This window comes from Electrophorus electricus, chromosome 19 (genome assembly GCF_041902795.1).
Source record: "Electrophorus electricus isolate QZ-2024a chromosome 19, ASM4190279v1, whole genome shotgun sequence".
Lineage (NCBI taxonomy): Eukaryota > Metazoa > Chordata > Actinopteri > Gymnotiformes > Gymnotidae > Electrophorus > Electrophorus electricus.
This window is the reverse complement of record NC_137515.1, coordinates 12,752,978-12,770,529: the sequence shown is the minus strand read 5'-3', so window position 1 is coordinate 12,770,529 and position 17,552 is coordinate 12,752,978. Positions and strand designations below refer to the sequence as shown.

The window sequence follows — 17,552 nt, the reverse complement described above, 5'->3', positions numbered from 1 at the left end:
ACCTTGACCAGTGAGCTACCACTGCCCCTAAATAAAATGAAACGATAAAATGAAAAAGTGACTTTCTGAAGTATTTTTTCCTTGAATAATTAGCAAGCAATGGAGAGGTTATGAATAAGCGCCCAGAACTCAGCAGTAAGGTTGAGCATGTTCTAGTGAAGACAATAGATGAATATATTTATTTAAAAACAGACATGGAGCCTATCCAGTGTCCAAACAGTCTGTACCATCATGCTTAGGTTATCACTGCACTGACAGTAGAAATTCACACAGCAGGGTGCTCATGCATTACTCAGAACGTCATGCCACTGTTATTTACCATAAGATTAGCTGGCAAAGTAGCTAGTTTGTTAACTACATGAACAAATACTTAGGGAATCACCTTTTTATACTGGGGAAGTAATACATTGCTGAGAAATCTAGCTACTGCTTTCAAAAACTCTGCTTTCACATAAATGTTAAGCCCACTGATTACTTAGTTTTACCTACTTTATATTTTTCATGTGTGTAAACTAAACTATTTTGTTTCTAATTCATATAAACAATTAATTAGCATTGCTACACCAGCTTAGTCAAAATAACTCATAAACAGATGTTCCCCACATATCATAGAAAACATTAGCATATTACCGTGGCATTCAAATACACTAAATTAGGTTTAGTTTTGACAGATACTGCATGCAATGTAAGCAATAAAAATGTTGATTTTAAGCAACCTGTCTTATATTCCTCTTTGATAGAAGGATGAATAATTCACTGTGTCACCTGATATGATTGGCACTGGGCTGCAATAAGGAAGAGCAGTAGGCTCCTATTCTGAAACAAACGTGAAATGATTAATACATTTCCTGTTAAACAATATGTTACTGGGGCCTGGAAAACTCCAGTGAGTATTTTCAGAACAGTGGGCTTTTGTTTTCGGGATAATGGGCTTAGCTTCGACTACCATTCACAGTCAGCTGTACTAACAATAAAAATACAGCAAACATTTGCAATGTAAGTTGCAAAGTTTTAAATGCTTATTATGTCAATATTACTTATTGGTCCTTCAATTTGTTTTCTATTTAAAGCAATTCATTTTACATTTATTTAAGTAAATTGTTTCATGTAACACCCCCTTGCCCCCTTTTGTCAATAACCTTCCTGAGGTGATAGAAGAATAAATAATAAAGCTTTTTTCCATCCTACATACTACAATTTTCCATGTCTTTGCAAAGCACTTTGAATTGCCACACAACTGGCACTGTGTATGAAAAGTGCTATACAAATAAACTTACTTTGCCCATGCTGAAACTCTGAGTATATTGCTGCACCTGTTCACTAGTTATAATTATAACCACGATATGATTGTTGAAGGTGCCAATAGCAAACAATCTGACATTATCGACCCAGCTAATTTGATTGGATTAATGATGCCCATTAAATTCTGAAGTGGCAGAATCTCTCTGACTTCAAAGGAGTCATTTCTGAGGGACATCTTATTTAATTAAGCAAGTACTGAAAGCACCACTCTATTCTAATTACAACCTTAAGCCTGTAAGGTTTTTCGTGTCCAAGGAGACATACTGTGAGCAGGTAATGAAAAGCTTATGAAAGCAACCAGCCAATCCAAGCTGGCAACAACAGAAGCACCATGACAGGAGGCACAGCTAGGGCATTCCACTTAATTGGAAGGTGTCGTCATATCTTCCGACCGGCCATGTCCAGAAGTAGGCCAAAGTTTTGCCATGCTGTAGACCAGGACGCTAAATTTGCTGCAAGAGTGAGATGTGTGAGTGAGAGTGAGAGAGTGAGCTGTGTGTTTCATTTAATTAAAAGAGGGCTAGGGAGGAGAGAGAGATACAGCGGGTGATAAGTCTGCTGGGGAGCATTTCTTGGCACCGTGAACTCATTTCCTTCTTTCTCGGGTAGCAGAGCTGAGTCCTGAAGCGGCTGTGCCACAGTGTAAGACTAAGCTTTCACTGCGGCCGGCGTGCCAGCACAGGACAAGTCAAAAGAATCATACAAAAAGTGCAGACAGCAGGAGGACCATGGAAGTTGGGGAAGTGGGGCGTTGGAGACAGGCTTCTGGAAGTCATGTTTTATGTCCTTGTAGGGTATAGGACAGCAGAGATCAGACGCGTTTAATCTGGTATAAGGTAAAAAAGGTAGCATATTTAATTGATTCCACAGGGGTTGGGTGGGAGGGGGTGCTCTCAAAAGAGGGTTTAAGCACAGCTCAAGAGTACTGAAGCTGTGATACACCACATTATTGTAGTCAACAATATGTCACAACTGCCTTTTCTTTCTTGATGAATCCAATACTGTGACACGGGTATGCATATGCATGATGTGTATACACACATTTGTTGTTACTTTATTTGATTCCACATTCAATGACAAACAACAGGAATATTAATTTTCTGAATATGTCCGATATGATATACAGCATCGTATTTCATTAGAGATGTTACATTTCAAGAAAAAACGTGTCTTTTCCATATTTGCATCAGCGATGGCTGAGATGGAACAGTATTATCACTGCTACAACAGGCAGTGGTAGTTCAGATGTTAACATACTCTCCTTGTAACTAAAAGGTTATCAGTTCAAGCCCTACCACGACCAGGTTGCAACTGATGGGCCCCTGAGCAAGGCCCTTAACATGCCATAAATGTATTTGTCAACTGTTTGACCTTTGCCTTATATAATCCTCCAATACAAAGTCCTCACACTGTATGTCTGTGCTCATGTCCAAGCCTGCCAAAAACTAACGCAATAAGCTGACATTTAAATCCTGACATTCAAATAAATAAATAAATGACAATTTTCAATGGCAGGAACTGCTGGTCAATTTTTCATTATTTTTGTAGCATCTTGTGTCTTCTTCTAACATTAAATCAAAAGCACATGATATTTGCAAAATGAAAACTGTATCTGTACCACAATATCTGGTGTCAGCCCTTTAAAAGAACCACAGCCAATAAAACATATGTGCACCTGACTCCAAATGCTAAGAAAAGTTAGGAAATAAAGACTATAGAACATGGATGGATGACTACCACAGCACATGATTATAGCTAGTCGATAGAAGCTATAAACTTTCAAATAGAAAATAAGAACCTACTAGCACACAGTGGCATTAGTGCATTTGTGTTTATGATATTGAACGATAAATAAGAACCTCCTACTGACAGAGGCATTAGTATAGATTGCGTGTGATACTGCATGACAAATAAAACTCCCCTCTCGGATAGTCATTAGTGTACATTGGGTGTGATACTGATAAGAACCTCCTCACTGATGGTGGTATTTGTATAAATTGTGTGATACTAGCAGATTTGAATGTTGGCTCCCTCAGTCCTGATGTATACTGAAAAATATTTTCCAAGCATCAAAAGGGTGTGTCCTGAGGAGATGCGACAGAGGTATTACATCTGGACCAGAAGTATTAACAAAACAGAGTTAGAAACATAAGAAAACATCCCACCAGTGTGATTAGCTATCCAATTAATGTTTTGAAAATTTCCAGGCTGCTGTGGCAGCACGAGAGGGTGAGGGAGAGACAGCTAAGAATAAAAAAAAGATAGATAACGTTAGCTAACAAAGAAAGAAATGTAAGAGAGGAGGAGAACATTTTAGCACCTAAATTTGTTCAAATCAAAGCAAATTAATTAAATGTACCCCCATCCAGCAAGCACCATATGCATGCAACATGAGGTATCATCTCACAGGTATCATCATTGTTTATATTGACCAGGGGAGATTGCCATGTAGCAACATAAATCCATTAAATACATCTTGTCAGCTCTGAAAAATAAATCACCTTGTTGAATGCATATTAAGACAGAGCCATTTCTTAACTGCTTGAACAGGTCTACTATCTATTTCATGGAGGACATTTTTTGGGAATATGCACATTTCCAAATAAATGTTGAATTTTAGCCATAAATAGTCTCTTATTTTATGCAGCTTCATAACAACTGGCAGAGGTAATGCTTCAATAAATTCAAGTCTGAATACAGTCTGTGTCATGGTAGGCCGGTCATCCAACTGGAGGGACACACTCACTGCTGCACAGAACCACACACAGCACCTACCCTGGTCCCAATCACCCATTTACTGATCATACTCACCTGTTCCTTGTTTCCCCCTGTCTTTATTTAAGCCCACAGGTTCTTGAAGTCAGCGCTGCACATTAGTGGACCTTTGAGTGACGTGCTGCGCATCATCACAGTGCTAAGCCTACGCATTGGTTACTTCTGTTTTCTTTATCGCTGCGTTTCAGCTTCCTGACGTACGCTGAATAACGGAGAATAAAGACTCCTTTGCCTCACCCTCGGCTCTTGCTCCCTCTGTGCCGCCAGCGTCATAGTCTGACGCAAGTCATCTTCCACCTTTTGACCATTCCCCATCAAAGTTAGATTTATGACAAAGGTAGGCGTCATGTCTAGAATATAACCTTACAGGCTGGTTCAAGATACAGAAAGCAGGAGACTGATCAGGTGTAGATTTATATCACCGATTTCCTCCACTCTTTCTTTCGTAAAACACTACACACTTGCTATATTTTAATTCTACACTTGACCATTGCAGGAGTATATGGGTGCATCAAAGCTTAATTACACTTTCATCTCTAGATGAAATCAGGACACCGTCAGTATAACCTCAGACTGGATTTGGGGAGAGAACCCAAGGTAGAGGGTACAAACGTAGCCATTTAAGACAATGATTAATATGAACGAAATTAATAGCATTCCATGGACATCCGGTTTTGATTCCTGCTTCCAAAGGTACAGGTGAGATCTTTCCCACAAATGCAGAAAGGAACCTTGATACACTATGTCTACATGTCACTTTCACTATGTATGCATAGATCTTGTGGAGCTATAATTTTTCCAAAGCACAAATCATAACACATGTTGTAATGTTCCAAATGCATCTCTAAAATCCCCCCCCCAAAAGTAAAATATTTGAAAGATTCATGTTTAAAATCAATTCCAATCTTTACTCAGAAGACACAACGAATACAAACCATGGTAATATTCTAAAAAGAAAACACTTCAAAAGGCCTTATAGATGGAAACCAAATTCCTCCAACAGTGTCATTACATTTTACTCTTTCTAACCTCTGGTCACCATCACTGTCTATTTCCATGCGCCGTCAAACTCATGAACAGTTGCATATCGCAATGCATACAACTCCCCATAATCATACACCTAAACATTTCATCTGGATCTTGTCATAGTACTTCACCTTTATCTGCACTCTTCTGTCCTACCGTTTACCTGGCAATTTACTTATTTATGTTACTTTGTCATTCTACAACTGCATCTTCCAACTGCTGCACTCAGAATTCTTAGCAATTGATGCACACGTAAGGTTCACAAGTATGACTGTGTGTGTATGTGTGAGTATATGCGTGTGATGTTAGTGGGGTGGAAATGTCTCTTGTTGTACTATGTACAAGCAAGAGCAGGGTGAGCTACTGTAACCAAGAACAAATTCCTTGTTTGCGTGAGCATACCTTACCAATAAAGCCTGATTCTGACTCTGAAGGAGAGAAATGTCTCTCCATGTAGATGGGTCCTCTGGTATGTGATTTATAGTATATCAAAACAGCTTTTCCGTTAAGCAGACAGGTGTATACACACATGGCAAGGGTTGAGCAGTATACTGCCTTGTGAGTTTCACGGTTTCACGTGTGACCCCATCAACACCACTAGCCTTGTTATCAGGTAATTTCCCCATTACATTTTCAACTTTGTCTGTAGTAAAATTTGATGTAGATGGCAAGTAGTAAAAGTAACTCTTTATTCCAAGGGGACAATTCTAATAGAGCAGTCATTTGGATTGACATTTAATAATAATACAAATAATAATTATATAATTGCTAGACATTGCAAGAACTTGGGAGGTGGATTAGGATACATGCTGATATTCAAAGTTATATCAATGGACCTTGTTCCGCGATGCGGATAAATCCAATACTGTGACATACAGGCATGTATGTACATGCCACAATGTTTGTGCGCACACACACGCACGCACACCTGCTGATACAATTGAACTATGCTGTAACTGATCCCACCACTCGTTAGTAATCTGAAGATTAATTTCATGCTGTTGCCCTAAGACCTACCGTTTTGTCTCCAATGACAACATCTAAGCAGTCCTAATTAGTCCAGCGTAAGAATGTTTTTGCGCTTAGCTTGTAAGTCATGGGGAATATCAGGTTTACAAATATCAGGTGGGTGTGGTACTGAATAGGTCAGAAGAAACATACTCTAAGGAGATCAGCTGATCATTTGTACCCTGCTGGCCAAACTAGCGTTTTGGGTTACAGTGTCCAAAAGCTCTCATGACCTGTATCTTGTTTTGTCTCTCCTATGAAGGCTGGCTAATCTTACATGCTGTATCATGACATACAAAGCCCCAGTACATTCATGCAAGCATGTATGGATTCGCATAAGCCAAAGCAGTTGAACTTACCTTGAGCAGCTCTCTGGGGAAATCCTGTCCTGTGTTCAGCCCGTCCAGGTTATTGATGAACTCCTGGCACGTCATCTTCTTCCCAATATTCTGCAAAGTGATAGAGGCATATATTGCTCTGATAATGTAGCAAAACTGTTATGCGTCATCCCAGTAAAAACTTATTTTAGCATAGAGCTACATGCTGTCTGTAGCCATAGACTGCTAAGGGAACCTCAGTAATGAATTCTCTCTCAAGCTGGGTGTATAACTGGTCCAGCAACATTCTGTCTGTTTTGACCTCCATATTCCAACAATGTGTTGTAGGCATATCTGTCACTCTTGGTTTCATATCAATACAGGAACTGCATATTAACATAGCATTAATATTTCAGAATGACCAAACCAGAACAATGGGGAACTACAGGAGGAAGGAAGAAACCAAACAGCTGTGTGTGAGTGATTTAAATGACACTGCGACACTTTAAATGACACTGCGTACAAGAAAAAGACAAATTTCAGATGCTCACAGGATCAGCATGATTAAACGTCAGGAGAGGGTTAAGGCTCTCCCAAGTTTTCATCAAGCAATTGCGAACATGATGAAAACTATCTATTACAATCAGGAACTAATCAAATACCATGTATGTCATAATATCAGATTATCTGGAAGTACTATATGATCGCCAGTGAAACCAACAAAGCATGCCTGCCAGCCCCATTTACTGTAAGTGATGTCCGTGCTGAACGCCTTGAAGCACTTTCCCCTCTGCAAGCAATCCTTTTCATTCCAGATGAGTCCCTGCTTTTTGAAGCCATCTTTCAAAAAAAAAAAAAAAACATTGTGCAGATTCTCCTTTAAAATACAAGACACCCATCACTGCTGACTTGCTAATTTAAATTCATACACATGGATTAGTCTCTCTCCCAATCATATTAGGTCACTGTAACCCATGCACAGGCAAATTACATGACTTGTTCTGTTCTCACAATGTAGCAACATACAGTCTGGTATACAGTGCTTTAATAAAATCTAATTAGAACCCTTTCAGCCCATCAATATCAATATCTCCATCTTCTTTTTGTTGGCATCAGTTTAACTGAAGTGGATAGGATATCTGGCACAATTTAAACTGAATATTAAACATGCATTTGTAACAGAGAAATGTATTTTTGTCTAATGCAATTAAAATGTATTATGCAGTCTGAGACATTCATATGCACAATACTGAGGTTTTCAAGTGGTGCTATCAGCTAAGAAGGTTGCAACTGATTGTAGGAATCCAAGTCCAAATGTCAATCATTTTTCAGATTTTTGGACAAGTTGCCTCCATTTTCTTATGTCTTGTATTTAAGACATTATTATCGTAGTGAAGTGTTTTCTTTAACAAAACACATAAATAAAACTGCCAAAATCTGCTTTGTAAAATCCTTAGTCTAGTGTGTACAAATTAAAACTTACTTGAGGACTAATAAAGATTATGTCATTGACCACAGAAAAATACTGAACAACTGGTATGATAAACTCCATCACTTTCTGAGCAATACCTTTAGCAACAGTTAACCGCAGCGCCTCATTGTGAAATTTTAGAAAGCGCATTTGCTATAAATCTTCACGCAGAGACATTTTTCTCACTCTGCAGGTTTAGCCTTGTGGGCTAGCATTGTGTGTGTTTGCATAATCAATGCTGATTATTTTCTCTTCCTGTGCAGGTTTAGCTGTACAGGTCAGGGTTGTATTATTTTCCTTTTTTAAAAAGCACATGCAGTGCTGATAAGTAGTCGCTGTATAACAGATAGCCATTGGCTGATTGTGCTTTTTTTTTGTGTTTGTTTTCTTTTTTTTGTTCCTGTTTTTTTTTATGGGCTTGCACCATCATACATCATTTACATATGCATTTGTGGCATTTAGCAGATGACCATATCCAAAACGACTTACAAAAGTGTTTTGTTGAAATACAGGGATCAATACGAGTGCAAAATACCTAAGCTCTATCTCAGACAACAATCGGGGCAATAAACAACAAGTACTAGAGTTTGTTACTCAGCAAAGCAAAGGAACAGTCAAAATCAGTGCCATAAATAACACCCTACCATAAGTACTAATTTCAGTTAGTCAACACAGAAGCAGGGTCAGTGGTCATTTAAATATTCCACAAATAGATGGCTCTTCAGTCTGCGTTTGAAGACTGCAAAGGACTCTGCTGTCCAGACAGCAAGCGGAAGTTCGTTCCACCATCTAGGAGCCAGGACAGAGAATAGTCTCGATGCTTGTCTTCTAGAGCCGTACTTGAGGTCTGAAGTACTCGAGGTACGGATCAGGCTTTGACCACTGACGTCATGAATGGGGGGGGGGGGGGTTGGTCCATTGTAAGCAAGCATCAAGGTTTTAAATCTGAAGCTGGCAGCTGCTGGATACCAATGAAGGGAGAGCAGCAGGGGCGTGACATGTGTGAATCACTATGGGACATGTATGCGGACCTGGCCAGTGAGCTACTTCTCTCCCACACCCACACTCAGGTGGCCACCGCAGTGAAAGAATGGCAACTCAAAGACATGGCCAGGCAGCTGCTTGGGGTCTGGCGCAAAGAGGGCTGGCATTACCGCTTGCCTACCTAGTCTGGTGGCCACTGCTCCGTTGCATTAATCTACAGATGAAGGAAGAACCTGGGAGGTCAGCAAAAACTTTACTGAGTGAAAAGGACAAACATACAAACAGAAAACTTCATTCTAGAAGTTGGTTCAAGCTTTCTACCTCAACTTGTGCTTATGTGAAGTGGACAGTTCAAATTCAAGGAAACAAAAGGGGAGAAAAAGGGTGTTTTAGACTTTTAGACCTCTTTTAAGCCATATTCAGACTGCCGGTCAATACTTCAATTCATCAACCATGACACAACTTTGAAAATCTCAGAATCTCTCTGAAGTTCACACTACACAACTTTTATAGTCTGTCACACATTTTTTGTTGATGTACAGATGTGCACACTACACAGGTGATCACAGACAAACCTCACACACTACACGATATTTCAACTAAGAAGAATGCCTGATCAACAAATGCCATTATTTCACAAAAACACATGAGAACTGCCTGTCAATATGGAGCCTAGTGGTGGTTTCTGCACTCCTTTGTACAGAAACAAGAAAACAAGAAACAAAAGGAAACTGTGGAGGAAGAACTGGTCGAGGAGACATGGGCAACAAGGACTGTCTATACTTCAGAGAGAGCTGCAACCTGGGCTTCACATGCATCCTCACATCGCCCAGGATAACAATAGCAGGAATGGTTATGTGTTTTGTGTGAGCTGAAAGTTTGGTTTAAAACAAAACTATAAAACTCTCACTCATGGACAAATAGCTTACGGAACCATTCATATGTTTATTTCGGGTTTTATAGAGGCGTATGAAGCTATTCCATTCTAAAAGGTTAGCGGTAGCTCAGTGGTTAAGGTACTTAACTTGTAATCAGAAGCCCCACTACAATCTGGTTCGAGCCCTGACCACTGCCAAGTTGCCACTGTTGGGCTCCTGAGAAAGTCCCTTAACCCTCAATTGCTGTTGATGTACTCAGTCATAATTGTAAGTTGCTTTGGATAAAAGCGTCAGCTAAATTCCATAAATGTAAAACTAATTATATCCACTAAGCTAAGACTCTTTTCCCTCCACGTCATTCAACTGTTGGGGATTAGTCTTAAAAACTGAAACCTGGTACAAATAAAGGCTAAAAAATGTCATCATGCTAGAAAAGTCAAACAATTAATCCCTCTCACTGCCTATTGCAAATATTTTTCCAAACGGTACTGGCAAAAATAAGATTTAATTTCAGCATTTCATAAATTATACATTTGTACAAGCTGCAAGTAATCAGAATTATTGTAAACAGAAGTGGCAGTGGCAGAAGTCATTCTGCAAGAGTTTTCGCTGATATTCTCATTGGCTGTTCTGAATTTCTCTTGCGTTATCATCGGCTGTTGCTCATTGCTGCTCCTTCTACTTGTCGCAGAGGTACTCGTACTGCAAAATTTGACAATTAATCACTGAGAATGTCAAACCTGTTTGAAAATATAAGAGGTCTGCGACTGCTCACAGAGTGACAAAATTGCATTGCTGAACCGTCTGCACTACATGAGCGCATGCAGAGATTTCTCATGAAACTGTGAGGTTTTGTTGCTGAGCCCAAAAATTCATCTGTGACAGCAAAATTGGGGCTACAATCTTGTAGTGTGCACCTGGCTTTAGAGTATATACTCCTGAAATGAAATTTTGTAGTGAAATGACATTAGTTACTACTAAAACCAACTTGGATATATTAACATCCTATATCATAGTAGACAGTTATTGTTATTAATTAACCTAAACATGGATTTTACCTTGCAAACATGGGCTCTCAGACAAGAGCTTTTCCATGCTTTCCATCACGTCAGAGACCGAGGCGAGGGGGGGGGGGTTGCTGCAAATGCTAAAATAATGAGCAGACGGTGTTTGTTCCAGTGACTTTACAGTTTCTGCCAGCACCAGCCGACTTTGTAGGTGGACAGCGCTGACAAATGTTCAGACTGGCACAAGATATCAAAGAGCGACACACTGCCTGCTTCTAATATGCACATGCGTGAAAGGGAGCAAAGTGAGATTCCATTAGCCCTTTGACACCACTTCAATGTATGAAAGCGCATCTGAGTCTAGAGTCATGCATCAACTGAGCAAGTGGATCATTTTTACTGACTGCTGGGGGGCAAATGTCCTTGTGCTGCGTTCTGAGGCCAGCATAGACACTAACGTTGCACCATGGTCTCTGTCTTGTACACTGCTAGACTGCTGGTGATATAGTCTCTTTGAAGTTGTAAACTCACTTAAACTGGCCCAGTTTCAGATTCTGCATGCTCGATTTGATCTGCATGTCTAAATGCCTCTGATGCAGCATCTGCTTTTTAAAAATGTCAAATAACCTCCTTAACAACCGCAAAGATAGGGGAAAAACATTTATAGTTAACATCAATGACCAGTTTCCTGTCTTTATTTATTTATATAGTTTTTTGAGTCAAAGCTATGCGAAAAATGTGAGAGACAACCTAAGGAGTGCTTTTTAACTAGATGATTGGCTTCCTGGCCACAGGTTGGTATGGTCATCTACTCTGATTACTTCAGCATCAAGGTCACGTAGTATCCTAACAAAAAGGGCACAGTGTGCAAAGCCCTACCTAAACAAGAGCCAATCGGCTCCCCAGCCTAAAGCGCAAAGCCAAAAAGACTTTTAAAATATTAGGATGTTTCTTATCGACAGCAATTTCAGTCTTGGTGACTGGCAGCACTAGCAACACATGGATAGTCCACTCCTTCCTTTAAAATTTTTTGCTAACACAGTTTTCTAAAAATGGACTAAATTCTGTACGTGTGTGAAGGCAATACAAGAGGGGCGTTTTCTTTGCTTTGCCAGTATCACACAACTTTACAGAGCATACTCCGCACCTGCTTGAAGGCTAGTCCAACGAAGCCGATCTTTCAATTCAAGCGTCTAGCAAACTAACGCGGTGTGGGCGTGAAATATTGGCGTCTCCGTGGCGCATATGTGTTCTATTGAGAAGGCGCCAGAAAATGTCAAATCCAAGATTCGCCACCCCGCAAGCATAAAGACACATGAGCAAGCTCTGTGAAGACAAAGAGACAAGCTATTCTGAGGAGAATGTTTAAACTGCGCACTCACTCTGCAGACAATAATCACTGCAAATTTGTGGTAAAGATACTTATGGTTGCTGGGGGAAATCTACACCTCACACTGAAAAGAGACTCTTGACGCTTGAGAGCCACCAGCCTTAAAGTGTTAGCTGGTCTAAATTGTTTAACTTTAATTTTAAAATTTTAAAAACAGAGGATACCAACATGAAAGCTCAAAGACTTTCAGAGATTTGAATAGGACATATATAACACGGCCTCTATTCGGGAGGACATAAAAAAAAGAATGAGGGAAAATTAACAATTAAAGACAATACAATGAAACTATAGAGACTCAAGAAAGACAACGGGACAGAAGAAGAGTGAGGACAAAGTCCCAATAGCCACAGATAGGGCAAACAATAGCCTAAATTCATATAGCAAGAAAAGCAGCTCTGGGTTTATGAATCTGAGCATATCACTTTTTTGCAGGCCAATCACAATTCACACCTGGGATTCTCAACAAATTTACACCAAACGTGCAGTGGGCCACACCCACACACTAAATGTGAAATTCTTTTTTTCAGTCTAAGGTCCACCTTGATGAACACAATGAAAACTCTCGGTGACTTTGAAGGTTCTCCACACAACTATAAATGTCTGAAAATCCTGAAGCATGCGAGAGCTCTGTGGGCCAGGGCTCTAGGTCAGGAGCTGATGGACACTTCTCATTAGGAATGGCTTTGAGTGAACTGATGAATAATCAACCACAACAGGGCCAAATGACGGCAATTCATTCTGTAACTCTTCAGAGGGGAAACGGAGGAGATGCAGCAATTTTCATTTAACTGCCAATCCAAGTGAGCAATGAAAATATACTGCACTTAGACAGAAATATCCGTGGGCAACGGGGAGGGTTGTATGTACCTGGCCATGAAGGTCAGTGTTCAGCAGCATCAAAGCACACGTAAGGCAATGCACTCCATCTGCAAAAAACAATTATTAATGAGTAATTAGACAGCCATGGCTTTGACAGGTGGCAACAGAGATGTCTAAGTAATTGCTATGCTCACATGTATCTTATGTGCAGCTATGGGCGTGTCCACAGATTGTGACACAAGAGCTACATACTTCAAAATCCCTGCCCCCTCTGTTTAATCTAAGACTAAAACAAAACAACATGCATTTCACAGCCATATGAAGAGCCTCTGAAAATGCAGAAGTGCCCCCATGTTGTAATCATCCATCTCTACACTGGGCCAAAGTGTAACACTACTTCCATGGCAACAGTCTTAGCAACAAGGAGACCGTTTTAGCTTTTACCCATCTACTGGTCACATAGGCTTGTTGTTACCAAGATGGTTGCTATGGGGAAGACGTGACACTCCTACATTGAACAAAGACGGAAGCCACAAGAGACGAACTTGGGTACGAATATTAAATGTAATTAAATATACTATGAAGAAACACACAAAAAACACTTACAGATTATTTTTATTTGCCTAATTTAAGGGGAAGATTATAGTGAAGCGGTTCTCGTGTTGACCTTTCGTGGAACCTTTGCTCATCTCCTTCAACCATCATTTGTCAACATCATGGCAAGCAAGCTCTATAATTCTCACCTAATGGCTAATTCCTCAAGGGACTGTTGTGTTGATCTCCAGCAAATCTATACACTGAGTGGGTGGGAAGGTGCCATTTTATGCAAAGAAAATGGCAGCGGAAATTGGAAAAATGGTTTGCTGAAGACTTAAAAGATGTGAATCAGATTTTCAGTTTCACGGGTGGTCTTCAGTAAACCATAAGATGGAAATCAATCATTCACTGATATTAAAACAGGTCTGGCAGACACTTTAAGCTTGCAGTCAAACAATTTTCAGTGTATAATGAGCTTTATCAGAGGCTGGAAAACCTAAAATCAAAAGTTTGGCTTCTAAATCAGTTCATTTAAAATTTGTTTGCCCATCTGCAATTTTCAGGAAAGAAATTAATTTATAAATATTTTCAAGACAATTTTTTATCAGAAGTTAGCAAAAAAAGTTTGGTACCTTGTGAGGCGATGATGGTGGGGTTACATTGATAGTACCTATTAGAAAAATGGATTAAAACCCGCTCTCTCTCCTGGGTTTCACCCATTAGTGCAAAAGCTTTCAGAAAGGTTCTGAAAAGAAAGAACAGAAGAATTACTGTTAATATCCCTCCCTGTACAAATGAGAACATCACCTAATTTTTGACCATTAAGGGTGAAGTCAAATTTGTGAAAAATAACAGACATACATATAGTTAAAGCAATACTTTTTTATATGGACATTCAGCCTACTAACTTCTGTTTGTATCTCCTTATTGTTTTCCTACATCATGTTTAATTGGCCTGCTATAATCATTCCCAGTTATTATAATATACTTTTTTAAACAATTGGGAAGAACTGGGATACATAAGAGAGCTATACCTAAGAGATTGGTCCAACGTCATCCCTGTGAATTCAAAAAAAGTGAGGTACTCTTGAGCGACCATCCTGCTGAAGTCATTGCTGTAGGCACAGAGAGATTCATATGAGGTCCAGGAAAAAAACACTATAGTCACTCAAGAATTATAGTGCATTTTATTATTTTCAGTCCTCTAATAACATTAATGAAAACCAATCCTTCACATTTGGGCCAAGGACACCTTGTTTTTGCAGTGCCTGCATGCGCTAGATTTCATAAGCATGAAACGTGTACTAGGTCGTGACATCACTTTCATTTATTGCATATTAGAGACAGAAAGAGAGAAAATGAGAGCTAACAGGAGAGTAGGAGGAGGAGGAGGGGAGAAAGGAGGGAGCGCAAGGGAGAGAGAGCGCGCGAGAGCAAGCGAGACAGACAGCGAGCGAGTGTGAGAACGAGAGGGAGAGATTTATATAAACGCCTACACAGACTTCCACAGCACCAATTCTAAATCACGACATCAAGCATGGAAAGGGACTGATGGCAGTAAAAGAGGGTGGCATTGTCCTCCAGACCTCTGCTGACGCTGAGAGAGGGAGCACAGCCTAGCAGTATGCGGGATGACTCACGCCCACAGGCAGTTGGCGGAAGAACCAAAAAACAAAAACAAAAAAAACAAACAACAACAACAAGCCTTTCAGACTAAGTGTGGGCTCATTTAGAAATAGTCTGTATTTTGTTTACATTCGGTTTGGAGAAGGTGTTTATATCATCACTTTTCTTATTTTCTATCAGGTGGGGAAGGTGTAGGCTTCGATATGTAACAATGGGGGGGATGAGTAGGTTGACCACATCACTAGTGAGGACTCGTGGGGATTCGGGGTGTCACAAATTAAACAACTGTGTCTCCTTGGCAACAGAGACCACAGAGCCATTCAGCGTTCTCTCACAGAGAAAATCTTTAAGAGTTGTGTGAGGCGCGAGACTACAAAAACAAAGTAAATGTCTATAAGGGAATGTGGGGTGAAAAAATCCTTTACTGATGGAATTAAAAGATCTGTCAGATAAACATGATGACAGGTCCTCTGAAGAGCACTGCTTCATGAAAACACATTAGATCTGACCTGCAGGCAATGCGTCACCAGGCAGCTACCTTTGATCTGCATGGACTACGCAGAAAACACTTTGAATGTAGTGATTAAGATGTCAAAATGCTACCACTTAAGATAGGGCCATTTGAGAACAAGCAGCTATAGCACTGACAATTACAGCTTCCAGAAATGTTTTGCTATATGGGGGGGAAAAAAAAATCTTCACAGGATATGCCTCTAGAAACTGGTCGACTTCAAGGTACCCATCAATGACAGGGAACTTTAACTTCCTTAATTCATTTTGAAATTCTGGATATTTTGCAAAAGAATATGGAAGATAAAAATATTGAAAGAAGTTTCAGCAAGGGTTCAGGTTTTTCTCTGTCAGCCTGCATAAAGGTCTGACTGAACATCAGTAAATGGCAGCAAAAAGAAAACACAACACAACCGCCATCAGATAAATGTTGTCCAAAACCAAATAAAGGTGATTTTGAAGATAAGTAGCTCAGAGTCCCTGGTACATTTCATAAAGATGACAGAGTAGTTGCTAAGATCCTGGCGCTGCGATTAGTAGCGATCATACCATCTTTAATTCACTTGGCTCAGGCTGGTTTTCTCCCTGGACTCTTGTCTTCCAATAACACGAAACGCTGCCATCCATGTTATGCATGGATGAGTTCTCACTGCAGCCTGACCAAGGCAAAAGCTCTTTGTGCAGAGCAAGCCCTCTGTTTGGCCAGGGTGTCATTATCTTTTATGTGCTTTTTCGAAATATGGCTCTGGGCCCAAATACTCTGTAATGGATAAAAGCATGGTATCCGGAAACAGCTTCTTTAGTGAAAACTAATGGTATAATGGCTTTTATGTCTCTCACACACCTGTCCCTCCAGGATGGTTCCTGTGTGCCTCTCACTTACACTATATTAAATGAAAGGTTACTCTATTTGCCTGTGGCATTTTGCTCAGTTTGTGCTACCCTAGTCAGGGTACACCTGAAACCTATAGGATAAGTTGTCAAAAATATTCCTCATCATGTGGTAATAGCTGAAGTTATTTGTGCTTAATACTCACTTGCACAATGGCCCTATATAAGTGAAGTTTTTTTTAAAGATTAAAAGCAAAATGGCTTAGATGGAATATTCTGCATATACTTTCTTTAAAACGACATCAAACTAAGACTTCATGAACTGAGAGAGGAAGGAATGTGTGGTTTCAGGTACACATCGGGGTACAACTTTCATATCCAGTGCAGGTCTCATTTATACCTATGTGAGATTAAATATGTAATTCAATGAAATACCTGATTGAAAAGAAACTGGCTTGTTGGCACATCTAAAAAGGCTTTGCAAATAGCAACATGCTTAGTGATGTCTGTTTTCTGATTAGCCAGAAAAATACAAACAGCCTGACTTGTAATTAAAACATGCTACCCAATGCATCCCCCAAATTTGAACACTGATCCCAGGTCAGCTGCCTAAGAAGTGCCATTCCCAAGAATTCAAGGCTCCAGCAAACCTAACCGGAATGTGATTTCCTACCGAGTGACCGAGTTCCTTGCCTCGCTCATTCTCTGCTTCACCAAACCACAGGCCAGCAGCCTTGCGGAAAGACTCATCGGGGCTCCACGCAAAAGGAGATGGGCGATGACTCACGTTGAGCAGTCGGACAGCTTTAACGACAACTGAAGGAGCATCGCTGCCATCATTTGAGGCTGCTGCAGCCCTCACTGCTTTTGCCTTAGCCTGATTCACAGCTCCAGCATGAGAGTTTGCGCTCCCGGATGACACGGAGGCCCAAAATCTATTGACAGTGTTTTACCTTTAGGCTTTTATGTGAAGCGGCTCAGTGCCCTTTTCCCCACCCCCTCAGACATCTGAGTAAAAACAGCAGGGGGTGAGGAAATAAGGCAGTGGATATGTTTGCATGGCTACAGTAT

The 17,552-nt window shown here is 40.2% G+C and overlaps 1 protein-coding gene across 13 annotated transcripts in view; it reads right to left on the bottom strand.

The window, feature by feature from the left end:
- psd3l (pleckstrin and Sec7 domain containing 3, like) overlaps window positions 1–17,552 on the bottom strand; it is a 92,922-nt gene that overhangs the window by 39,098 nt on the left and 36,272 nt on the right. For 10 of the 13 annotated variants that reach the window (XM_081702659.1, XM_081702658.1, XM_081702661.1 and 7 more), the window contains 5 exons: window positions 14,549–14,629; window positions 14,147–14,259; window positions 13,026–13,084; window positions 7,176–7,268; window positions 6,471–6,560 (listed from right to left, as the gene is read on the bottom strand). In XM_081702659.1, the coding sequence (XP_081558785.1) occupies window positions 6,471–6,560; window positions 7,176–7,268; window positions 13,026–13,084; window positions 14,147–14,259; window positions 14,549–14,629 (436 nt within the window). The remainder of the gene's footprint in view (window positions 1–6,470; window positions 6,561–7,175; window positions 7,269–13,025; window positions 13,085–14,146; window positions 14,260–14,548; window positions 14,630–17,552) is intronic. The other 3 variants (XM_035535368.2, XM_081702662.1, XM_081702668.1) reach the window with 1 other exon arrangement.